This window comes from Dermacentor andersoni, chromosome 4 (assembly GCF_023375885.2).
Source record: "Dermacentor andersoni chromosome 4, qqDerAnde1_hic_scaffold, whole genome shotgun sequence".
Lineage (NCBI taxonomy): Eukaryota > Metazoa > Arthropoda > Arachnida > Ixodida > Ixodidae > Dermacentor > Dermacentor andersoni.
The window spans coordinates 38,844,826-38,870,609 of record NC_092817.1 but is presented as its reverse complement, the minus strand read 5'-3'; the positions used below and the strand labels follow the sequence as shown (position 1 = coordinate 38,870,609).

General features: G+C 47.7%; 1 protein-coding gene across 3 annotated transcripts in view; it reads right to left on the bottom strand.

The window, feature by feature from the left end:
* Positions 1–25,784, bottom strand: part of Ten-m (teneurin transmembrane protein Ten-m) — a 45,214-nt gene that overhangs the window by 6,721 nt on the left and 12,709 nt on the right. Inside the window, exons 3-24 of one of the 3 annotated variants that reach the window (XM_072287789.1) lie at positions 22,290–22,380; positions 20,991–21,208; positions 19,442–19,534; positions 16,020–16,300; positions 14,972–15,086; positions 14,520–14,624; positions 13,536–13,730; positions 12,819–13,028; positions 12,078–12,263; positions 10,340–10,486; positions 9,708–9,915; positions 9,320–9,346; positions 8,543–8,662; positions 7,937–8,213; positions 6,850–7,117; positions 6,226–6,366; positions 5,882–6,131; positions 5,501–5,736; positions 5,224–5,381; positions 3,785–4,826; positions 1,323–1,588; positions 417–725 (exon numbers count right to left, since the gene is read on the bottom strand). In XM_072287789.1, the coding sequence (XP_072143890.1) occupies positions 417–725; positions 1,323–1,588; positions 3,785–4,826; positions 5,224–5,381; positions 5,501–5,736; positions 5,882–6,131; positions 6,226–6,366; positions 6,850–7,117; positions 7,937–8,213; positions 8,543–8,662; positions 9,320–9,346; positions 9,708–9,915; positions 10,340–10,486; positions 12,078–12,263; positions 12,819–13,028; positions 13,536–13,730; positions 14,520–14,624; positions 14,972–15,086; positions 16,020–16,300; positions 19,442–19,534; positions 20,991–21,208; positions 22,290–22,380 (4,943 nt within the window). Of the gene's footprint in view, positions 1–416; positions 726–1,322; positions 1,589–3,784; positions 4,827–5,223; positions 5,382–5,500; positions 5,737–5,881; positions 6,132–6,225; positions 6,367–6,849; positions 7,118–7,936; positions 8,214–8,542; positions 8,663–9,319; positions 9,347–9,707; positions 9,916–10,339; positions 10,487–12,077; positions 12,264–12,818; positions 13,029–13,535; positions 13,731–14,519; positions 14,625–14,971; positions 15,087–16,019; positions 16,301–18,433; positions 19,402–19,441; positions 19,535–20,990; positions 21,209–22,289; positions 22,381–25,784 lie in introns of those variants that run through there. The other 2 variants (XM_072287787.1, XM_072287788.1) reach the window with 2 other exon arrangements.

Genomic DNA, 25,784 nt, shown 5'->3' with positions numbered 1-25,784 from the left:
CGTTCGAAAGAGCGAACTTTCGCTCTTGAATGATTCTATATATGCGGTGGTGTTATTCTGCCATATGGACAGTAACACCCACGGTCGCCGACCCTTTCTTTAATATGGTGGTTAGCCTGGCTTGTTTCTACGAAGACATACTACTGCGAACAGCGCGAGATCAGGACTAAGATTGAGGAAATACACGACACAGCACCCGTGTTGTGTGTTCCTTAATATTGGTCCCATTCTCGCGCTGCTTGCAATAGTACGCTCTTTCTGTTTCTGACTGTGCGATTCTTGGTAGCCAGCGAGTACTGCGACAGCGGCTTCGAAGTTTACGCGATTGCGTCGACGCTCTGAAGACACTTGCTGCCGGTGTATACTGATATGTTTGTGCAAAGCGTTCCGGCTGGCAGTCAGGCGACGCCACTCACCACGCTGATGGGTCCATCGTCGTACTTGTACATGATGCCGCTTCCGTCCGCGTATCGGACGTCGGCCAGGCGACCGCGAATGTCGAACGAGTACTTCTCGCTGAGCTGCCCGCGCTCCCAGCGGATCAAGCGGCCGAATCGGTCGTACTCCAGGGTCACCGAGGTCACGTTCTGCGTCGGCTGCCAGCTGAGCGGGTGTCCCAGGGAGTCGTAGCGAACCGTGAGTAGAGCCAGCTGATTGCGGTCGTACAGCGTCTCGCTGTACTGCTGCCTGTCGAACTCGATCGCCAGCAAGTTGTCGCCGTTCACCTGCGCAGGAAAAGAAGCCAGCGGGCTCTGAGTCGCAAACTCGGACCTCTATCGCGCGCAGTGAAAAATTTCGACAGCCGGGTGTGGAAATTGTCGTTACTTTCAGAGCGTACGGTATTAACAAGAATTTAAGTATTCCCCATCTTTTTACAATACCACCCACCCCCTTCCTCCTTAACATTTTAAAGAAACAAAGTCTCGAATTTAGCGCGCGACGCCATGACAAAAAGACAAATTTATTGATTTTAAATAGCTCTGGTAAACCCTCAGTTAGGAAGAGTGAAAAGAGAACGAAACAAGATATTCTTAGCAGTTACTGAGAAAATTGGCTGTGCTTTCACGGAAATGGCGCCGGTATAGTAAAACTCCAGCCTCGCTCATAGCCATTGCTTAAAGTCAGGAAATGTAATAGCGTTCGGTTAGTAAGCAGCCTTTCATGGTTGCGGAGTCCGCGGCAGTAAACAGGACCAGTTTAGTAGCAAAACGAATGAGTTTTGATAATTTGTAGCATGCGTTTGGTGCCTTCCGAGAGCCTAGAACAACGGGTGAACGACGCGAATGGAGAGCCGGCCCAGAAGCAGCTGAGCGAACACGAACCTTCAACTTGCGGCCGACTTGCATGATCTGCTTCTGGCGCGCCTTGCCCTCGCGGCGCAGGTAGTAGCGCCACTCGAAGCGTTGGATCACATCGTCGCTCAGACTGATGCGCAGCTTGGCTGGCACCGGGAACGTCTCTCCCAACACAGGGCTCAGGTCAGTGATGACGGGGTTGGCAACAGTTTCGATGTCCCGTGAGCTCGCGTCCTCTGATAACAGCAGGAGGCTGCCATCGGAGGTCTGAGTGATCCGTTCTTCTGACAGGCCTGGAAAGATTAGAACAGAATTAAAAAAAACTAAATTATGAGGTTTTACGTACCAAAACCACTTTCTCATTATGAGGCGCGCCGTAGTAGGGGACTCCGGAAATTTGAACCTCCTGGGGTTATTTGGACCACGGGTATTTTCGAATTTCGTCCCCATCGAAATGCAGCCACTGTGGCCGGGATAATTAGCATTTTAAGAAAAGGTGGACAAGATAGACATAATTCAGGGGCTTTTCTTTTCTCTTCCACTCTTGGATCCCCTTTTCTTCATATTGTGGTTTGCGCTGAACACGACTCATGAATTTATCTTGTGTCAATGTGTACGTTTCTTTCTATGTGAATACGTGTATATTGTAAACGTTTTATTTAAACTCGTCGGCCAGGTTGGACACCTGGTCAAAGAACATGACAGAAAGAATGACAAGAATAAGGAATACTCTGGTGTGATTGAGCACGTTCATGTGCGGTAACTTAACTCCTTTCTCCAGTCGATGAACTTTTAGGAACGTAAGTAACGTATTGGCAACAAAAACGCGCGTTTTCTCCTGTAAAGCTATATCTTTTGCAAGCAAACACCTCATGTGGTGAAGCAACTTAGAAAAAAAAAAAACGAGTGCCATTACACTCATTCAGTAACAATTATCAGACGAGGATAACTTCTTTAGAACTATTTGTGACGGCGTTAGCAATACACTCCAGGCAAAATTCGCCGTTACCGTTTGTCGTCACCATCACTGTGATGTTTCGTATAAAGACGAAGTGCGATAACGTCTTATCGCACCCGGCGCGCCGTATGTTTGGGTGCGAGGGAAAGCGTCCGAGGGTGAGCCGAGAAGGATGGTGGCTTGACGCGCTCCATGTTCCCGCGCGGCTAATGTTTGAGGCCACGTAACCAAGCGTGCGCGCTAAGGGTGGGGGGGAGGTCAACGCACGGTAACGGGATCAAGTGCGCGCTAGTGTGGGCAGGTGAGCGCACGCCGCCTCATCCAGCCCAGCCGTGGCTGCGCATCGCTATCCGCGCGGCTCAGCGCATACGCGACCCCCCCGCACATCTTGAAGGCAATCTGTTGCGGGTTCAGAAGCTCAGGCCGAGCCGACACGGCTGTTGACATTATACGCGTACACCTAGTGTTGGACGTCGAGTAACCTCAAGTTTCTGAGACGAGGAGAAGCGAGAGGCAGCACGAAGCGTTCGCACCTCGGGACCGGAGCTCTTGTTTGCCTGTCTCACGTGACGTCGTACTTGTTAATTAGGGAGCAAATGTTTTCTGTAATTTACACCGGCGATAACGCTACGAACCTTACTTCACGTAGTGTCCTGATACATTTACATCGCTATCAATGCTTCGCATTTCGGCCGAAGCTGCGACCTGTTGTAGAAATTTGCAAAGGCACACCGTGAAATACATTTTGACTTCGCATAACAGTGATGAGCGTTCACATGAATATCCTCTACCGTTCAACGCGTTCAGAAGCTCCTGGCTTGACAGCGCGAATTCCCGTTACTTGCAACGGGTAAACTAATGCTAATCAAATAAATAATCGACAAAATCCTATTTTAAATCATGAAACACCACAGTAAGCAATTACACAAGTTAACAATACATAATATTATGGTGGTAGATTAGCCTACTTGAAATACCTGAGTGTTTCTCTATCAAAAAGGTGACTTACTGACGAGATCACAACTCAAAACTGAACTAGGCAAAATTGCAGCTGCGAATTTGCCTGCCGTCTGAGATTTAGAGTTATTTACTCTGACCAAGGTATTGTATCAGAAAGAAGAGCCCACAAAGGTTGCTAAACTGAATTGTTCTATGGAAGAGACCGTCTACACCTGCCTAACCTGAAACCATCATCATTTTTTTTTTGTATGGATGTGGACGGTATCAACCTTGCCTTTCATTGTGTGAAGCATAATTTTTTTTTCCCATGAACAACTGATTCCGATTGACAACTTGTTGCCACAGACGGACATTACAGAGAAGTGCTTCCGAATTTTGCGCGTTTGCAGAGAAGTGCGCGTCACCAGTAGGTCTTTCTCCTTTACGCAATATTATGGCACACGGACCTCCGATCTCGGTAAATGTTACCTTTCTCCTAATTCTATAACTGTACGAATCATCTGGCTCCAACCAACATGTTTATTCAGTGTCGCCTTAAATTACCCAGCGATGAGTAGATTTGCGGCCTTACCAATGCGAGTGGTGACGTCAGAGCCCTTGATAAGCAGCGACACCGGGTCCTTGCTGTCGCGTGTGACGGTGACCGAGGCGCCCTTGGTGCTAAGGTTGTACGACAGCCGGATGGTCTGGCCGCTGGGTGTGATGGCCTCCGTGAGACGGCCGTACTCGTCGTAGGCGTACACCACGGAGCGTCCCGAGCTGTCGATTTTGCTGCGAACCAGGCCCGTGCTTCCGTGGTAGTCGAACACGGTCTTGAAGTTGTCCGGCGTCACGAAGCTCTGGAGCAACTTCATGCGTGACATCTCCACCTGGCATTTGGCCCCCTGCGTGTTCTCGATGGTCTTCACGTGGTTGCTGTAGTCGCGAAGGATGTAGATCTTGTTCCCTTCGGCGTCCGTCACGGTGTTCAGCTTTCCGAAGGAGGTGTTCACGTTGTACGTGAACGTGTAGATGACCTTGCCCGTGAGGATGTTGCGCGTCGAGGTGTGCTGGCCGTGCCGGTTGAACGTGTACACCTGCTGGGTCTCCGGCGAGTAGATTTCGTAGAGGTGCTGGTCGTTCGGCTTCGGCAGCGACGCGGTGACCGACCGCACGCGGAGGTTGCCCTGGTCGCATACGTGCAGGATTCCGTCCGGGGTCACGGTTATCGACGAAATAGTGCTCAGCTTCGACGTGGATGCAAGGAAATGGTCTTCGTCGAAGCACTTGCAGTTGAGCTCGAGGCACGAGCACTTGAGTTCGGCGCCAGCGAAGCGGCTGATGCGGCCATCGCTTCCGAGCACGCGCACACGATTGACGAGCTGCGAGTCGGACTCGGCGATGTAGAGGTCCCCGTTGGGTCCAAAGGCGAGGCTCTGGGGGGCCTCGAGGAACACGTCCGTCGCGAAGTCACCCCTTTCTCGCCCTGCTGTTGATGGACAGTGCAGTGGCCGACCGGCGACGATTTTGATCCGCTTGTCTGGCGTAACTCTCAAGACCATATGGTCGTCAAGAATGTGAAGGGAGTTGTCAAGTGGGTTGATGCTGAGCTCAGTCGGCCAGCGAAGGTTGACCTGCGAAGAGTAGGAAAAGGACTAAGTTCTTCCAAAGAGCAGGTGGATGCAAATAAAAAAGGAGCTAAAAAGTCTACTGCAATGAAGAGGTAAAGGAACCGGAAGTTACACATAGGATATGTAAACATATCAGACGAAAGAGTTATTCGTACAGAAAATACTTAGAGCCTTTGGAACGTAACGGCGATGCCATTTAAAAAATTATGTCACATGGATAAGGCAAAAGACTTATTAGAGATTTCCAACAAAATGTACACATGAATTAAAAACACAATGGTTGGCTCTACGTAAGTGGAACCCATCGGGTGCTGCATAAAGATGTCTCTCGACAATAAGCCCCTTCTTTAGACCATGAGAACAATTAAGGTATCCGTTGCCCGGCATGTCTAAAACTTACTTGTGTGAGAGAGAATGTTCCTGTGCATGGAATTGGTTTCCAATGGTTCTTGTGATAGTGGTCTCCGATGAGGGTATGAATAATCCCATGCTTATCCACCATGCGAATGTTCGTGCCATCGGCGATGAAAATTTCATTGTGCATTGAGATGGCAATGCCTGTAAAATAAGCAATCATCATGAGAAAATAATGTTGGCTATCATCAAAACAGTGTAAGAAGTAAGCGCTTCAATAAAAAAAGAGGACAGCGATGGAGAAGTGTACTGCTGATTTTAACCTTTTGGATAAGCGAGCTTTGCATCCCTCGCTGGTCTACCATCGCCGCACAGCATCTTGTCCCCGGGCAAGCACTTTGCACCGTTTCCAACAACAACCATCACGTTGTTTTTCACATCTGGAATGTCCTTGTAGCTGACAATTTGAAGAATCTGGTACCGCTCGGGGTCCGAGAGGTACAACCTGCCATCAGCCGGGCCGACAGCCAGGTGATATCTGTAGGCTACTTGCGCGGCACTAAAAAGGCAACAGAACAGGGGTAGACTTAAAATTAATATAAGTTTTTCTTGAACGTGTGACCTCAATGAAACACCCGCGGGTATTCATCTTTTGTCAAGCAGCAAGCACATTTGCAGCTATTTCAATATGAACCATTTCTCACCTGAGCTCAACTATGGTGCGAATTTTGCCATCAGTGGTAATTTGTCGAATGAGGTTGAAGTCGCCAACGTAAATGGAGCCGTCTGGCGAAGAAGCCAACGCAACAGGTGCCAGCAATCTTTGTTCTTTGGCAATTCCGGTGCACTGCTGGCAGTGAAGCGGCCTTTGTTGGCCATCACCCACTGCAGTAAGCATCACTTTGGGCTTGTTCTTTAAGTAAATGTTTGTTCCATCGCCTTTCTGAAGAATTCCTAATAAGAACGAACAAGAATAGCGCCAAAGTGTTATGTGAAACCGAAATAATCAATGTCTACTTAGTGCCGTCCCTCTCTGAAACTGACTCACCTTCATGGAAATTGTATCTGTGATGTATGTCCAGATTCCACCCTCCAATTTCCGATATGCTCATGTCATGTCCACTCACTTGTGTGGCTTGCACTTCCCATATTACCGATGGACAGTTGCTGTATTCATAACCGACGTACACTGAAAAATACAGGGAACAGACAATGAATTGGTCATTAATAAAAAAATTCATAGAGTATAAACTAAGAAAATGGTTAGCCCACACTAACTTTCTACTTTCTACGCAAATGCTAAAATCAAAATAGGGTTGACAGTATGCTTAGATTGAAATCTTAAGGCAGAAAATAACTTAGTTCTTTTTCCTTTTTTTTTTTTTGCTTGCGCTTGAACATTTACAAGAGAGGACATAGGAACAGGGATATAAAACCCCTGAAAACAGAAATGTCAGAAATTTTGACTTGGTGCAGGTGCATGTGTTCACGTAGATGCAGCAGTGCATGTCTTAGCTCATCAAAAATGATATTGATCTGCTGTCTGGTAACGCTCACAAGCATTAATATATTTTGTTGAAGAAAAAGAAGTCCCACAAACACGACGTAAATGTAGTACTTGGTTACCTGTAGTATTTGCACTGTACGTGCGAGTAAACACATGCATGCTTACCTGTTGCCACAGCAACTCCGTAAACTTTTTGCCTGTAGACGTTCCTGCGGTTCCAGGCGTAAGTAAATTTGATTCCTGGGTCAGCTTCAAACTTCTTCTCAAAAAGGATGCCCTCTATCGATATCTTGAGATGGATCAGCCTCAGAGTCAACGGAATGGTTTCGGGAGTCAGCTGGAGTTGTATGGTGGACAGATAGCCTCCAGCCCTGCTGCTGTGGTAGACGAGGTGCAGGGCAGTCCCAGGTATGGCAATGCTTTCTTGCACGACCTGGGAGAAGCAGAACGGAAGAACGCGCAACGGCATTGTCAAAGGGCGATCAACCGCTTTGAGAAAGACCGGGTCGAGCTGTTGGTCGAGCCAACAGCTTTGAGAAAGATGCTACAGAAAAATGGTGAATCAAATTACATCGGCAATTCGTACATACTTCTGATCCTACAAAGAAAGAAAGCGAATAGCTTTCTTTTATCAAGGGCTGAGGTTTAACTGGTACACTACGAACCGGCATAATAGGTAAATTGCGCTGATGCCCCTCCAGTATTCGTGCCTGTGTATCTCAACGATCTCGTTGTCTATACTCCGTTCCATACATAGCATTTAATGCTGTGGAGGCTAGAGAGCCTTCCTGCAGTGGCTTCGTTCGCACTTGGATATAGTTCGATGTTTTTTGACCACAATTGTGCGCAACTGTTTTTTATATAGGCTCAGTATATTGAATGGAACAAGTTTTAACCCTTAGAACGCTCTAGTATACGGCTGCTATGTAATGCGTTGTTTTAGATCATTTGTATTGTTCTTTTGAGTTTTTTTTTATTTGCAACCCGTCGAGAGGAGCCTCACGTGCATGCTCGCGCGAGCGAACGCTGTTGGCGCGCTACGGAGCATGAACGGAACGTCCAGAAAGCACAGACGGAACGCGCGGAGTGATAACTTTTCCTGCCCGAACTTCTTGCGTAACTTCCACAGCGTTGACTGATATGTATGGAACGGAGCATACATTACGTCACAGCAACAGCCCACCAGTTTCGTTAGGCAGCTGCCCAATGAACGGGTACGAATTCTTGCGCCAAGGGAGAATTTTGAGCGTACCTGCGATTCGGCTAGGACGGCGCTTCTCTCCGGACATCCACCCTGGAAACCATGCTTCCAGGTGGCAAGTACGACGGGCCTCATGGTGTCGTAGTCATGGTCGCTACAGGCGAGGCCTCTGTTCTCCAGCGCCTTGTTCTGGCTGAGACTCATGATCACCTTGTTCATGACAACGATTTCATTCCAAGGCACCATTACAGTCCGCTCGTGAAGATCGAACGGGTCCCGTCGAAACTGCAACGTCACTGCTCCACCACCATTGACCATCAAATCAAACCTGAAATGAGGAAAGAAGCAATATTATTGAACATGAGCAGTCGGCAGAGGCCGTCTTCTGGAAGGTATGAAATCTCGCGGTTGCGTCACCGGTAAAGAGCGCAGGTAGACTGATGATAACTTAAATGTCTGTACCACGTCACTTCTAGAGTTATTCAAGTTATTATAGACATCAGCGTGCAGGAGTACGCAATAAATACCGCTATTTACGAGGAATTCAAATAAAACAGGCATATGGTTAATCTAACGCACTGTACTGCTCTGCAGAAAAAATGCCACGCGTTCTTGGTAACACCGGTGATTGCCAAATTGCAGCAAATAAACACATACCACCCGGAGTCTCTTGTAACAGTGAAGCCAATTAAGCCATCTCCAGCAGTCCCAACTCTGATTCCTTTTAGTGGACTTCCTGAGGAACTCACAACTTGACCTCTGACAACTGAGGCCCGGCTGAAATTAAAAATGCAACCAATTTAATGACAAGCACGAACAGCTCAAAACTCCAGAACAAATTATTGCGAGTATTACAGTGTCCCCAAATGCAAGACGAGACAGAATGTATACTGGCATGAAGCAACAAGCACACAAATTTAGAAATGAATATTTACAGAACAGACTTGCAAGGTAGGTTTACGACAGAACGATAACAGCAGGTGCATGCAAGAAATTGGACACATAAGCACTCATGCATATTTAGAGATGATGTACTATCGGCCGTGAAAGTTCAGACACTAGAAGTGCCTTCAAACAGTTTAATCTTCTCTGGAGGCTTTTTGGTTCAGTTGAAAATTGACTTGAACATCGGAACAGTTGTAATACTATCTAAACTGCCCTTCAATTTGAGTGCATTACTCGAGAATAGGAGCTGCATTTTCCCCCGCGGTACTTGTCTAAAGACTTTTCTGGCTGGTAGTACACGTGCAACAAAAGCACTTTGAAGACATTACTTTGCAAATAGATAGATAAACAGGCAAACGTGTTGCGCTCATAAATAGCACACGAAAATTATTTATAAAAGTTTGTGTTAAAGCGGACACGACTGACAACCATTAGTCACAAAGGCACATCTAGCATGCATAGAGCGAAAGAGTGAGAACACGAACCTACCTTGCATTGAAATGATTCCGTATCAGACTGAAGCAGCAGGTAAAGAAAGGAAGTCTTTGGTTAATTGATGCAGAGGAAAAAGACAAGCATGCACGCTGGAGCACAAGTTAGCGAGAGCAAGCTTGCGAATGTTGAAAGTAAACCAACGGCAAAGAGGCATTGCATTTGCACAGCACTGAAGCGTGGCAACATCGCGCAGGTTATAGATAGCATTTGCGCACAGTTCTTACAAAAAGCTGGCGGCGAGCTTGTTAGCTGGGTAAGGCTGTTACAGCTAAAAGAAAGCATGCGAGCTGGACACACACGTACAAACCTTGCTTACTAAAGGCAAGAATTGTGAAAACTCGGAACACGAGGCCGGCGCGAGAGGCGAACGTGGTTAGTATACCTGTCATTGAAAGCGTCCTTCTTGGCGTAACTCTGCACCGAGTCTTCTTCAATGAGGAACTGCATCCTTTGAAAGAAAGAAGCCGTCACTGCCGGCGGCTGTTTCCGCAGCAAGATATCCAGCGGGTCGGACGACGCGAAGCAGAGGGGGTTCTTCGTGCACGCCTTGTGCGAGCAACACTCGCTGTCGGCGCAGTCGGTAAGCCCGTCTGTGGAGAAAGCAGAATCGCAACAGCTTGCAGGCGATTTGTTCGGGAGCTTGACACGAAATAACGAAAGAAAAAAAAAAAAGGTGCCCCTTGAAACTAAACGCGAACTTTACATCGCCACCTTAATCACGGTCGTAAGAACGTATCGATAACTAAATTAGTTTCTACTTGCAAAACATCAGAAACATGAAAGAAAACACGCGAGGGCGTGTCACCCCGCACAGGTAGTGTGCCGGAGTCGTCTGTCCGTCTGTTTGTACTATCCGTCACTAATTCTGGTTTTCTCTGCGGACGGCACCTTGACGAACATAATTGGCGAGGAAATACACGCAAAAACTAATAACATAAATAAATTAAAAAAATGAAGCAAGCCGCGTCTACGAAGTTCCGCTATAGGTAAGGCAAATAGGATAAAACTACTGACCATTATCATTGTCAATGCGGTCGTCGCATGTTTTCTCCATGGGAACATTGCAGTCGGGACCATCCCAACCACTGTGGCACTTGCATCGCCAGTCTCCGTCAGACATGATGCAGTCTCCATGACTGTTGCAGCTATGAGGACAGCCCTCTGAAAGCAGCAGAATAATAATAATTTAAAGAAAAAACGCGCAATAGGCAAGCGTCACTGAATTGAGCGTAAGATTTCGTCAGAAAAAAAATTCACCAATATATTCTGTAGTGGCAGACACGTTCACAACAAATGCCATTACATTTTACGTTTCCGTATATTTACATTTTTACATGTCGAAGATACCAGCAGAACATGAACCGCAGGCATAAAGGCTAGGGAACAGACGCGTGGATAACGAACATTGTAGCATTTCAGAATTCAAGAATAAAAAAAAAATGCAGCAGATCTACCGAGTTGGAATCTATAAACAGCTAAGCTTTCTGTGAGCGCATAAACAGTCGAAACACGGTTACACGCGCGCACTAATACACCCACACACACGCGCGCGCACTAACACACACACACACACACACACACACACGCAAAAGCTAGCTTTCTGGCTCTCCTTTTTTCATTCTTCCGCACGGCCGGCGCCGCCGCTGACGCGGATGCCCAGAGGCGACCGCCACTGGTGGTGGTGCAAGGAACCCAGCGGCGCGCGTACTCCGGTGTGACTGGTTGGCCTATTCGGCAAGAGAACAGCCAGGCCGCAGCTCCCGCGGTCACGAAACCCGGCGAGGTTCGCATTCACTTTTAAAACGGAACTTCAAACGAAGTGGCATCTCGGCTATGAGGGACGTCATAATGAGGGGTCCAGACCGAATTCGGATATCTGGAGTTCTTTTACCGTGCGCCTAAAATTGTCCGCATGAACGTTCTTGTATTTCACCCACATCAGAACCTGGTAACCGTGGCCAGAAATCGAACTTGCCGTTTAGAGGTTAGCTTTATACAGCCTTTGCGCTGCCACTATGGGCACGTATGTTGGGATATATGCGAGAGCGCAAAGCCTGTGTGAAAGCACATAGTCGTTTCCTACGGTTTGCTACGGTATAAGCCGACCTTATAGCGTCTAAAGGATGGCCGAGAAGGCAGTTTCAGCTAAGCCAGAAATGCAGTGCCCAATGTTCGATGTTCAGAGAGAGAGCAACTGATGAAACAGATGAGAGTAGGGCATTTATGCAATACCGTGATGCGTTATACCGAACTGCCCGATTGGCAACAAAAACTGCCATGTAATGTCTGCTGACATTATCACAACATATTATTTATGCAATTTGAAGCATATCTATAGAGTCTTTCTTACTTTCTTTAGAGCTATAAGTTGTTTTCAGAAGCTTATGAACTTTTGGAGTCACACTTTTTATCTACTGACGCGTACATATGTGTTATAGAAGCCCTGCTGGGCGACGATGACGCACCTATGAACCAAAAGAAGCAGACCTGCTAACAATTTTTGTTTATGGGCAGTCTACCAAGCTCATTGTGTGAAAAGGAGAAGCCCATAAAGAGGTGAAAAAGTTTAGAAGTCTGTAGACGGTCTACTGACTGTTCCAATTAACTTGTATGAAGGCATTATTTGCCTGCAGATTCTCAAGTTCCAGCCTCGTGGCAGTCATAATTCCGGCGCTGTTCGCAATTTGCACGTCGTCTGCTCCCTCAGGTAGGTGAATAATGAATTCAATAACGCAGAAAATAGTGCTCTCACCGAGCGTGCAGTGCCGACCGTTCCAGCCTTGTATGCAGAGGCAGGTGCCGTTCTTGCACTGGCCGTGTTCGACGCAGCGGATGTCGCAGAGCTTCTCGTTGCACTTCAGTCCGGTCCAGCCGTCGATGCAGATGCACTCGCCCCCCTGGCATCTCCCGTGGGGGCCGCAGTCGAGGTCGCATTTCTCTGAAAGATGGCGCATAGCCAGCTCCCATTAGATGTCTTTAACTGGCGCACCCGATGTCACGAGCAGACACCCCCACCCCACGCACACACTTCCCGGCACATTCCTTTAAAGCAACTCTGAATACATGTCGTGTCACATTGCCGCCCCTTATCTACAATGACTGAGCGACTTCGAGGTATGGTCCACACTGTAATACAAGCCGCCTCTCGTGATTCGATTCCCCGGGAAGCTAGTTTTGAATCCTGTGCATATGTTAGACTACACGCGTCAACGCACTCACCGCTAATTTCCTTCTTTCCTTCCCTCCTCTCTCTCCCTGCCATATTTGTTTCCCCTTTCCCATTCCCCCGGTGTAGGGTTAGCAACCGGACGTTATTCTGGTTAACTTCCCTGCCTTCTGCTTTTCTCTTTCCTTCCTTCCTGTGCACACAATGGACTATCGCGACCTTGACCTCAGTGTTCGTTACGGCTTCAGGACGCAGCCTCTAGCTCTACCCCGCCGTCGCAGATACCACAAGGCAACGGCCGGACTCTGAAAACGACATTCAACTGACCTTGGGAGCAATCTGGCCCAGTCCATTGGTCGTCGCAGGCGCAACGCTGAAGGTCCAAGTCAAACTGGCCGTGCCCTGAGCAGTCGGGCAAGCAGCGCAGGGCGTCGCTGTCTGGCTCGCTGCAGTCATTGCTCTTCCAGCCCTTGCGGCACAGGCACATGCCACTCACGCATACGCCGTGGCCAGAGCACTCGGGGTCCAGGCAGTCCACTGCGGGGGCCACATGGCATGCTGAGCGACGTGCCTCGCCTCGCAAGGGACTAAGATGCAAATTTTCTGGCTACGCCACGGCTGGGGCCATCGGAGTGTTGTACACTTCAGCCTCCCAAAGTTGCGAACAAGTAAAGGAGTTGCTGCCGCACGCAACAATTTCTATTGAGCGCACTACAAATCCGAAGTTTGAGCTGTGTCGAAGGGGGTAACACTGTTAAACGCAGACAAATCCGCCACAAGCGCTTCTACAGACTGCTTCGTTGTATTGACCGACGAAGTTCGGCGACGACGCGTCTCTGAAGTGCTGCCCGCGGACACCTCCAGGTGTTTCTCGAGGAGGGCCGCTGAGTGTTCGCGTACTACCGTGTGAGAAACGTTAGTCTAGAAAACGGGTTTAGTACGCGCTCCAGTCGTTTGTCGTCACCTGACCGTTATGCGGGACATCCCTGTCGCATCGCGCATGCAGGGGGTGGCGGGAAAAGCAGTAAAAAAAAGTGCACCTACCTTCCTCGCAGTGGGCACCCTTGTAGCCGGGAAAGCATCGGCACACGCCGTCCAGGCAGTCCCCATGACCCGAGCAGTCGGCCACCTCACACTCGTCTTCGCGCAGCTGGCACTCCCGGCCTTTCCATCCCGGCTGGCAGACACACTCGCCGTTTGTGTATTGACCTCTCCCGCTGCAGAGCACCGGACACACGCCTGCAGGAGACAATAAACGTTTCGCTTAAAACGTGGTGGATAGCGCAGGTCTTCATTACGCGTAGCAAACGACATTAGGAAACCTAAAGCTTGATATCGCTTTGATGGACTACTCATTAAATCGACCGTTCTTCCAACGTCTAGTGGTTCTTGGGAAACGGAAACTGATTTTATGTGCCCACCGAAGATTTTTTTCATTAGAACGCTCTTTTCACATCGCGAAAAAGTTTATATACACTTTGCTGCTATCATACTCAGCATAACGGCATTGTCACGGTCATTGTCAGTGAACTTTAAGTTCATGAAAACTGAGAGCTGGGCAAGTTGGTGTGTTTCCACCCCTTTTTGACGTTTCTATCTTTCTCGTCTACGTCTTTGTCGCGCACTTTTTCGTTAATATAGTAATTTAAGTTCTCTGCTAGATAAAGGCGCCACTCATTTAACATGTACTTTAAATTGCCCGTCTCCTCCGCCAACCCAACCCACCCCACGCCTGCAAGTTTTCTAACCTCACCACTTTCATCCAATCACATTCTTTGCTATTGAACTTTACGATATACGCATGTTTCACCCATAACAGCTGGCGCATAACAGCAAATGCTACTAGAATCCACTTTATGAATAAGAAAGAGAAACTTAAAATTCAGTTTTCAGTCTTTTGCAAAACTTTCACTCAAATCAAAATTCTAGGTAAGCCCCTACCAAAGAACGTGTTGGTCTACAGGCAGGGTCGGCAATATTGTGCATGTGTAGCTCAACAGAGGGCGCTTCCAAACAGCAAGCACTTACGGTAGGCGCAAGATTCGCCTGCATAGTCCTGGTCACAGTCGCATTTCCCCATGTTGCAGGTTCCGTGTCCATGACAGTCGTAAGGGCAAGGAAGGCTCGATACATCTGGAAGGCAGAACAAACAAACGACAGTCGTTGTAGACTTCAGCCAGAGATGCGCGCTGAGGCCGACTATAAAGCGGGGATGTTTTTGCTTATTAATACTGATGATGACTGATGATGATGACTCCTATGAAACGGAAGAAATTAGACAGCTTGAGCGATCATTTATTAAAATATTCTTTGACAGGTAACATCTGCTCTCGTTTCTTCGAATAAGATAATTCGATCCGCCACATTTCGTTACGCATGATTTACACATTATTTACTATTGGGACCATTGAAATAGAAAAACGGTAAAGTGAGCGAATCCGGAGCAAGGTTATATAGCCCGAAGCTCGCGGGCGTCTTACCAGTGGCCACGCTGACGAAAGAAATTTCTTGCTGCTGGTCTCCATCATTGTATACCGAAATGTACCAGCGACCATGATCCAGGAAGTGTATGAATTCCATGCTGAAGCTCTCCTGCTGTTGAGACGGGGGAAGGAAACAAAATAGAAAGAAAGCGTCAAAACGAGTGGATATGGTGCGTTCGTACAAACCACGACAGCAGATATTAGTTGAGTAGGAGCACATGTTTCGCGGTTACATGACCGATTCCTCGCACACTATTGAGCATAAAAGTGCACGTTTCTTTAATTCCTCTTGCCCTAGAGTCATCATTTAAATATATAATTATCTCTTTGTTAACTTGGCAGTATAACGCCATTAGAGTTCCCTTTGCCACAAAATAATTCAAAAACTGCTGGAGTGTACCTGACACGTGTTCTGGAATGTTGCCTGTAAACAACAAATAAAGCGTATGCAATCCTTCAATCATACCGCATATCTGAAGCCATATTGAGAATACGCTGTGCCTATGTCATTCCATGAGCCGTACCATGGGGGACACAACCACTTTTCAGGAGAAAACATCAATATCAAATGGCACATGGTCGAAAATGACCCGTCTGGTTACACCTGTACAACGTACAAGAAATCAACTCACATTGAATGACATGCAGGATCGGGCTAGCTCGTAATTTATTCTTGATTTCAGCGTACTAATAGATACTTCGAGACATGGCGAGGGCACCTAAAGGTTAGTGTGTGTCAACCGTTTTTCGTGTCACGTGGCACTTATTCGTGTGCCAAAACAGTAATACTCTAGTCACACCTCCCACAAACCCGCCACACAGCCTGCATTCGGTCAACACGGCGGGTTTTGTGGCAAGATTCGCTATGAGACAGACCCGTTAGGTTAAGTTACATTAAGTTATAGCAGCCAGGTTATAGTAGCCAGGTTCCGTCAAGCTGTCCTTGACAACCTCTTCCCTGGTCTTCCGCAGCGCTGCTGGCATTGATGTCGCTTCGAATAAATTCCGATCTCAATGCAGACGTCCAGGTTGGAAGAGTACGCACCTTGGCCGCCTTGCGGTGCCGCCTGTCCCGCGCCGAGAGTATCTCCGCGAAGTCGTACCGGGTGTGCGTGGGCACGCTGTTGCGGCGGCCGTAGATGCCCACGCTGGCACCCGTGGGCAGCGTGTAGTTGAACTTGACTAGTCCGGGCTCCTGTTGATGGAACTGCACGTTCCAGTGGCCGTACGAGGCGACCACTTTGCTGTGGCGTCGGCCCACAGACATGTCGGCGAACGACTCGCCGCTGCTCGGCGGCAACGTCTTGGGAGGCAGGACCGACGGGCCTGTCGGGTGAGCGCGAAACCAAGTCAGCAGGCGCCGTATGCATTGTTTCAAACACGCATTCTTGCACCTTTACTTCTCAGGGCACGATATAACCATCGTTCGCTTTTCGTGCACAGTGTTACGTGCATTCTATGTCAAAAGCTTCGAAGTCACCGTACACGTGTCCGGGCCGATTTGTCCGAACGCGCACGGGGGTCCCGAATTCCGCAGCGCGAAACTTGGCGAGACAGAGAACAATCGATTCTCGCTCTTTTGAGCTTACAAGCACAAGGTGTGTTACATACAGGAGCCCTACTATAGTGTCCAGTGACATACCTTGTCGTTTCGAAACTTTTGACAAAGACTGCAACTATTTGTGGTGTAGTACGTATGCTTATACCTGGTTAGGCTACGTCCAGAGCTCGTTCCTTCTTTTTTTTTTTCTATTCCTACCATTTCATATCGCTATTCATAGAGTGCTGCCTTTCATGAGCCAAATGCCAGCTCTTGTTGGTTGCTGCCGCACCTTGTAGCAAAAGTTTTGTTACACCAAGACAAGTTGATACCAACGTGGCTAACGGAAGAAATAAAGCTTTATCAATTGAGCGCGCGGAACGAGCATCCTTAGTTATACCGCTTATGGTTACAGGCGAACGGGGATATACGTGTTGTGATAAGTGACACATAGCTTAACGATGCAACGCGATAGTTCATGTGCCCACAACTGCAGATATCGTCACGTCCAACACTAGCGCATTACGTCCTGTTCTCATTTTAAACGTCAGTAAACCACGGGAGTGGTCACGGAATCCAAATTCGGTGTCGATATAGGCGGCTATTATAATATTAACAGCGAGAAACACGCTGTCACCTTGGAAGCAAAAACCATAACGCAATTGATTAAAATGCCATGAATCTTCAGATCTCTTAATGTTTCACACAACTCAAATAAAACATAAGGCTCATTCAGTGAAGCATTTAAATGCTCATGTTGTTGCTAGAGAGATTCCGAACAACGCAGAGCTGCTGCTTTTGCTTAGGAACTGTAGTGTTTTGTTTGTAAGTACTGCTTGCTAAAATGTCAATGTGTCAGCCGTGAAATAGACATTTCTGTACTGCTCACGGTGTCCCACAACCAAAAAAGATCGAACAATTATTTGTGGTTCGTTTAGAAGATTTATCCCAATTTCTAGCGTTTCCGTGTCTCGTGAAAGATTTCGCTTCTTACACTCGCTCTAACGACGGATGGGATGCCAGAGAGTTGGAACTCCTGTTTGCGATACGACTCAAGTTAACCTACATTTTTCGTTCTCTCAGTGAATTTTCCGCATATGCTCCCAACTCTGATATGACCAATGGCAGCTCGTGTTACTGCTTGTAAGTTTTAGTAAATCTTTAGACATCACTTTCTAAAACTTTCGCAGATAGCACAGAAATAGTTTACCGAAAGACATTTGCGAATAGTGTAGGCTATATACTGATCACAACATTGGAGACGTCGGTGAAGTTAAGGCTCTTAGATGTTACAGCACGCTGACTTTGGTTGAACGAATGAGACGTAAGTGTAAAACATATAGTAGCAATCATGAGAGAGCCCACTGCAAGAAGCAAAATCACAAGAAACAGGAATAAAAAGAGATCGCAGGGAAAACAAACGCTGCGTGTAAGCAAGACGTATAAGTAAAAGCACATTGCACGCTGGTATATCGAAGCGAAAGCTACCAGAATACAGTTGTGAGAGAAGGAGAAGCGGTTAGTACGTACGGTACACACCATGGCGGCGCGCAAGCGCTGTACAAAAGCAAGCGCTGCTCCGGAAAAGCGGACGAAGACAAGACGGCGAGACAAACGTATACCCGAGAAGCAGACAAGAAGCACGACGAGGTTAGACCATTGCTGCTGGAGGCGGCAGAGGCGCAGGTTGCCGACAGGGACGGAAGCGGAAATCGCGAAGAACTCGTTGAGCAGAGCCAGGCAGAAAAGGCGAAGCGTTTTTCTTTCTCTCCGATTCGCTCGCATTCGGGCATGACTTCCAACATTGGGCGGCGTCCGACCGCAGAACGTGTTCGCCCTTTCAAAGAATGTATAGGCCCGAGCAGCCGAAGAAGCCTTGCTGCGGGCGCTCGCTCCGGCATGCGAAAGCCTCCACTTACCCAGATCGGGAGGCCACTCGGTGGACCAGGCGGCAGTGGTAGGGACAGCTTTCGAATGCCCGGAGCCTCCGGCTTCCTTGTCGGCAAAGAGCCGAGGGTCTACGTCCGTCTCGGTGCTGGCATCATGCTCAATCGAGTTCAGGTTAGTAGTAGTGTCCACGTAACCGTCAGTGCGACCGAACGGCATCGGAGGTGAGCCGTCCGGTCCACTTTTACCAACGGTTAAAAACTCGGAAGCGTCCGCACCAGAGAGTCCCTGTTCGTTCGAAGCCTCTTCGCCACTCTCCGACGATACCGACGAAGGAAGGGGAGGAGGTGGGGGAGGAGGAAGAGGAGGCAGAGAGACACCACCGCGGCCACCGCTGTCCGCGTCCTGTTCAGGCGGCGGAAACCCGTCGCGCTCGTGTTCGACCACGTTCTTTTCGAGGCCCGTGAGTTCGTCCATGCTAGAGACGTCGAGTTCGGGACCACCGTCGTCCACATGACTATCGGGCAACGACATGGGGATCTCATTGCTGGTCGCGTTGTGATCGGGAGAACCAAACAAGGCCATGGGTCGCGGCAGAGGAGGCGGAAGCTCAGTGCTAGCCTCTACGGCGCCCGACCGCTTGACCGGAGGAGATCTGGATGCCTGCGAATTGTCCTGCCGCGAAAGCGGGGTGGAATGAGGCGGCTCCGAGATCTCGCCGAACGAGCGCTTACAGACGCAGCGCATTCGGCTCACGCGAGTAGCCGGAGGATCGTCGGGGATCACGATGACCGTGTCGGCGTGGAACTCGGACTCGTACGCGGGACTGCGACTGCCGCGGTTTCGCTGCTGCGCGCTAGACTCGGATTCGTGAGGGGACCAAAAATGCTGCGGCTCTTCGCCGCTTCCTTCGACAATGTTAGTGGGCATGTCAGTCGGCGCAGGAGGAGGGGAGGCAGGATGCTCTAAAGCCGCCCTTCGGCGGCGCTGTCTGGCCCTGTTGGGATTGAAGTCGGCGTTCGGACCGCGGTGGTACGTACTTTTGTAGCTCTCTCCGCCAGCGGACGCTTCCGCGTCGTCGATGACGACGGGACACCGGTGCTGACCACCCTGCCAGCTGAGAAAAGGGACTGCTGGAAAATAGAGAACAGAGAAATGCGTTCTTAAGCGATGACAGAAAAATGTAAGCTGCAGCATTGAGCGCTTGAGAGTCTAACGTTATCATATCATAAGAAGCCAACAAACACTGACACCAAGGACAACATAGGCGAAATTACTTGTGCTTAGTAAATGAAATAAAGAAACGATAAATTAATGGAAATTAAAGTGGATGAAAAAACAACTTGCCATCATAGACACTTTCAAGCATAACGCTATCTATCTATCTATCTATCTATCTATCTATCTATCTATCTATCTATCTATCTATCTATCTATCTATCTATCTATCTATCTATCTATCTATCTATCTATCTATCTATCTATCTATCTATCTATCTATCTATCTATCTATCTATCTATCTATCTATCTATCTATCTATCTATCTATCTATCTATCTATCTATCTATCTATCTATCTATCTATCTATCTATCTATCTATCTATCTATCTATCTATCTATCTATCTATCTATCTATCTATCTATCTATCTATCTATCTATCTATCTATCTATCTATCTATCTATCTATCTATCTATCTATCTATCTATCTATCTATCTATCTATCTATCTATCTATCTATCTATCTATCTATCTATCTATCTATCTATCTATCTATCTATCTATCTATCTATCTATCTATCTATCTATCTATCTATCTATCTATCTATCTATCTATCTATCTATCTATCTATCTATCTATCTATCTATCTATCTATCTATCTATCTATCTATCTATCTATCTATCTATCTATCTATCTATCTATCTATCTATCTATCTATCTATCTATCTATCTATCTATCTATCTATCTATCTATCTATCTATCTATCTATCTATCTATCTATCTATCTATCTATCTATCTATCTATCTATCTATCTATCTATCTATCTATCTATCTATCTATCTATCTATCTATCTATCTATCTATCTATCTATCTATCTATCTATCTATCTATCTATCTATCTATCTATCTATCTATCTATCTATCTATCTATCTATCTATCTATCTATCTATCTATCTATCTATCTATCTATCTATCTATCTATCTATCTATCTATCTATCTATCTATCTATCTATCTATCTATCTATCTATCTATCTATCTATCTATCTATCTATCTATCTATCTATCTATCTATCTATCTATCTATCTATCTATCTATCTATCTATCTATCTATCTATCTATCTATCTATCTATCTATCTATCTATCTATCTATCTATCTATCTATCTATCTATCTATCTATCTATCTATCTATCTATCTATCTATCTATCTATCTATCTATCTATCTATCTATCTATCTATCTATCTATCTATCTATCTATCTATCTATCTATCTATCTATCTATCTATCTATCTATCTATCTATCTATCTATCTATCTATCTATCGATCGATCGATCGATCGATCGATCGATCGACCTACCTATGAAGTAGACGAGAGCGATGACCAGAGCCAGAGAGAGGACGAATGCCGTGATGGCGGCACACTTCCAGGAACATCGCGACGAGAGTGTCTTGCGCAGGTGCATCCGAGAATGCGGGAAGTGGTGACCCGGGCCCAGCGGGTGGCGCACGTGGTTGCGGAGCGGTATGCCGCCACCCACTGCCGCACCTCCGGTAGCCGCGCCGCCGTAGCCTAGCCTGCGTAGTGGCGACACACACTCCATTCGCAGGCGGCAACAGACACCGCCAACTGCAATCGACATGCACAAGTCTGGCTACGCGTGCTTTAAGTTTCTGGTACGGTTAAGTCTCGATATAACTAATTAAACGAAACAACGAAACAGACGGAGCTTGATTCACCAGAAATGATGCCGACGGTGTTCATTTCCGTCAAAAGTTGCGTTTCTTTGGGAAAAACGTAAACGCCATCTTCTGAAGCGATTTCGGCCACAATCAGAACGAGGTTGGTACTTTCTCGGTGCGCCAGATTTCATACTTTTGATTCTATTAAAGCCCTCGTAACGTTTCACCCTAGCACAGCGATGCGATGAGGCAAAGCATTTCGAAATCTACATGAAGTTTTCAACCAGAGTAAACCAATTTTCCTTCCGAGCGGAAAGTCAGTCATGGTTGATTCTGCAAGTTTAATCAGAAATCAAGCAAATATTTACTCCAATACGAAAGGCCCGCGCCCAACGGGTATGTTAAAGTACGAACCAATGCTCGCCGATGAAAAAAGAGTTAAATCGCGTCTGTGAGCACGCACATGTCTAGCTAACGTAATGCGTATATAAGAAGAGTGATAGTTTAAAGGTCCAGCGGACGTTATGCTTATGATTATATTCATGGGAGTGTCAGTCATCCTTATGTGCGCTCAAAATTTTTGCACCGACGCTGCCAGACGCAGCTGGACTATCGGCAAGCATAGCTAAACCTCTTGTTTACGCTGCAGCGCTGAACTTCTTGAACAAACAACCGACACTTCTTGAGGAACAAGAAGTATGCATTGAGGGAAAAAGAAAAGGTTGTTTTTATTTCGGAGCTCGGCCGTCCGTGCCGCATATTGAATTCAAAGGCACGCGGAAAAGGGATTTATTTGCGTAGGGAGGCCGAAGCGCTCGCTCAACTTTCTGAGATTTCTTTGTTCTTTATCAAACTAGCAGAGCGTGTATTGACGTATTGATTTACAGATGGTGCTTGGGATGCAGATAACCAGAGATATTAAATGGATAAAAGAAAGAAAAAAGGCAGGCAACCAAGAAAATGCTCGTAAACGCACCTGTCCGGATTCGTCTTTGTCTCGTCTTGGATTATGTTTGACGTCCGAAAGTCTGTCTTGCCTTGCGGGGAGCCGGGGCCCTTGGTCAAGTCTGCAAGAATAAATGCAACGAGAGTAAGGTACGGCTAAGGCTAACTTGCAAAAAACACTCCTAACCGCAACAACTTTCGCATCCAAGGGTGTGATCTTGCGCCTGAACCAGTTACGAGAACACGCACATCGCAATCATCGTCATGACAGTAATGATAGTAAGGCGCATTTTACCCCCCTCATTCCCACATATACAGACTTGCAGGGCTCTCGCTCTATTTTTACTACCGTCTCCCTTCTCCAATGCTGAGTAGCAGGTCAGAACTTTCATTCAGGCAGGCCTCTCAGCTTCTCTTTCCCAAAAAATGTGTCTCCTTGGGACAGGTCAAAAACACTAACTTGTTCGCCATTGACGTCATCTTTTTATCCCCCTTAACCCTTCCCCCCGTGCAGGGTAGCCAACCGGAACTACCTCTCGTTAACCTCCCTGCCTTTCTATGCATCATTCTCTCTCTCTCTCTCTCTCTACAACAGGGACCCGTGAGTCGTGGCTCGTCAGGACAGTCGCACATGGTACGCCTGTCCAATCAGGGTTGCAGTTTAAACGCTCTAAATTGTTGTACGACATGTCTGATGACGTCATTGTTCAATTCACGATGGCTACACGACTGCGCAGTGAATTAAGCCTAAAGCTCAGTACGGTTTCTTCTACGGACGGCTGTACTTGCGCGCCGCTGCCTTCTCGTGCATGCGTGTCTGCTGCGTATGTGCGTTTTCCGGAAAGAGGGGGGCGGGTAGGAGAGAAGGGAAATGCGCAATGGTGCAATGACACTGGAGCGACCTGGGGCTCTTCTCTGCTATGCTAAGACAGCCGACGTCGTCGCCAACCAACAGAAAGGGAAGCGAAAGGCTTGGGCGGCTCCTCTTCAAAGATTCATGGAGAGCCCGGCGGTGCTGCCTTATCCAAATTCAGAAGCGCGGCACCGTACCACGCCGCGTCTCGCTCTTTTTTTTTTTCCTCTCTCTTTCGTTTCGTCTTTTAACCGTTCCATTCGACCCTTATCCGCGCTGGAAATTTTGACGGGTAGAAGCCCTGCCAGCTGGGGAGAGCGCATCTTCCGCCCAGGATTCTTTACATAAACCCTCCTTTCGACGCGAAGTAAACGAAAATGATTTTTAAAAAATGAATGCGGAGGAGACGGCGTCACGCTAAAGCTGAGGGACAGAAAAGAAAGAGGCAGCTTATATGCGCGGGGGAGCGTCACCACCAAGGCACGTATTTCAGAACGTCTCCCTTAAACGTGTTGTCGCTGGTCCTTACGGTAGTTTTGAATGTTTAATGTTCGGGACACAGCGTACGCCTCGGCGGCGCGGGACCGAGAGAGGACGGCGTAAACCCAACGCTGCGGATACCGAACTAAGCAGCGACTGACAAAGCTGAAAAAGAAAATGGTGGTCGTAGCGGGGAGAGGGGGGGGGGGGTGTTATGCGACAGCAGCAGCAGTGACGGTGGGAGTGTAAAGTACGTCCAGATGAAAAAAGGTAAGCCTATACGGTGCAATAAGGGAGGATCGCTGCTTCAGCGTTAGGCGGCTGTTCGGAGGAGAGCTCGGATGTTAAATGACACTTTGCGGGCTGGCCGCAGACAATGAGAGACACCGTACCGGGCACCGTTTTTTTTTTACTTCTTTTCTTACTCTCTCCGCACTCCACCTTTACTTTTTTAAAGCCCGTCCTTTATTTAGAAGCCATCTCGCGGCCGTCAGGTTCATGATCGCATTCCGAAAGTGGCTGCACGCCGGTGAGCGGCAGAAGAGAAGCCGTAATAGAGAGCGAAGAAGCCTATGCCGAAAAATTTCGCTCTCAGAAACAACATCACGCTTGCTACAAACAAGAACGGAAGAAATGTCGAAGGGGGACGAAGAGTACAAAAAGAACTGTATAGTGCTCCACGTCTAAAAATCTAAACAACGTGACGGAACGAGAGAGAGAGAGAGAGAAATAAAAAGAAGGGCACACACGGAAGCGGGCTACAAAACGTTTAAAACAACTTTGAAGGACAGCGTGGGGACACCATTAGTGCGCGGGCCTGCGTTATTCCGCCGGGCGAGCCTGTGGCCTTCTTGTTCTCTCGTCTTTTGTCTTCTCTCGTCGTGGGCACCCTGCTGCTGCTCCTCGCATAACGTTGCGTGTTCAGCGAACGCTCTCTCGCTCGCCCACTCACTCACTCTCGAGTTCAGGAGGTCCGGAGCAAAAGTCGAGGCGCGGAGCCATTATCCGCGTGGTTGATGCTGTCTGCTCGGCGGGTTTTCAGCCCCGCGGAGCTAAACTGTGTGTGCGTCCCGGGCAGCAGCAGCAGCAGCACGACCGCTGTAAATTTGCTCCTTCCCTACCCCTTCGCATGCGAGAGCTTTTCTAAATTTTCCTTTAACGGTGTTCGTATTCCTTCGGGGTCGCCCAGAAGCGAAGCGACTGTGAGCGAGTGTGCATGCCACTGTAGAATGGCCCGCCGGGGCAGCGGCTGCCGCCATTGTTTAGTGCGAGCGTTTTGGACGCTCGAGGATCGGATGAGTGGAGCCATTGGATGTATTACAGCCTCTACCCGTGTACGTACAATGAAAAGCTTTGACCGAAAATAAAACAAAACAAATCAAACGCATGCGTTGTACGCCATTGTTCGCACTATATGCAAGAAAAAGCCAATTTGTTTTATAAGCTGCATTCATTACGTTAGATGTACGGCCTCGGTAAGACGCTTACAGTCTCGGTAAAACGCTTACGATCACGGTGTTCCTTGCAACGACAGTACACTGGTATATGTATGCTCTTCTTAGCTCTATTCATGCTTGATTTCTTGAACTTGTCACCTCTCTTCCGTTATTATTTCGTCCATTTTCTATATCGAATTATATTTAATGTTTACACTAATTCATAAAGCTTCTTGTCTGAAGCCTCGTGCATGTCATATGTGCGTCCGAGATGTGCTCTCAAACAAACTCGTATTTCAGACAGAAAGTTTCTTTTTCACTGGTTTATGCAACTTTGTTTGCACCCTTGTGTGTCATACGTCCAATCAACCCAAAAATGAAGTGGGAAGTAAAGGTGTGCACCGAAATCTTTGAGGCCACAGCCGTCATTAGCAGCGTGCTCGCTAGATGGCGCTATAATGGCACACCTAAACCTCAGCAAACACAGAGTCTTCACCAAGGAGCTTCCGCCTTGCTTCCGTCTTGCTTGCGGAAGAGCGTCAACGTGCGCTTGAAGCGGTGCACAAATAAAGGGCGCGTAAAGCATTTATAAAAAGTAGACAGGTAACTACACGCCCACGCCATACATGTTGTTCGACAGTGTGGTGCGGTTTTCGTGGCACTCCTGACACCCCAGACCTCTGGATGACGACCAAAGGGGTTCTTTTTACTCTACAGGGCGTCGGCACGTTTGACATACGACATGGACACCCTTAAT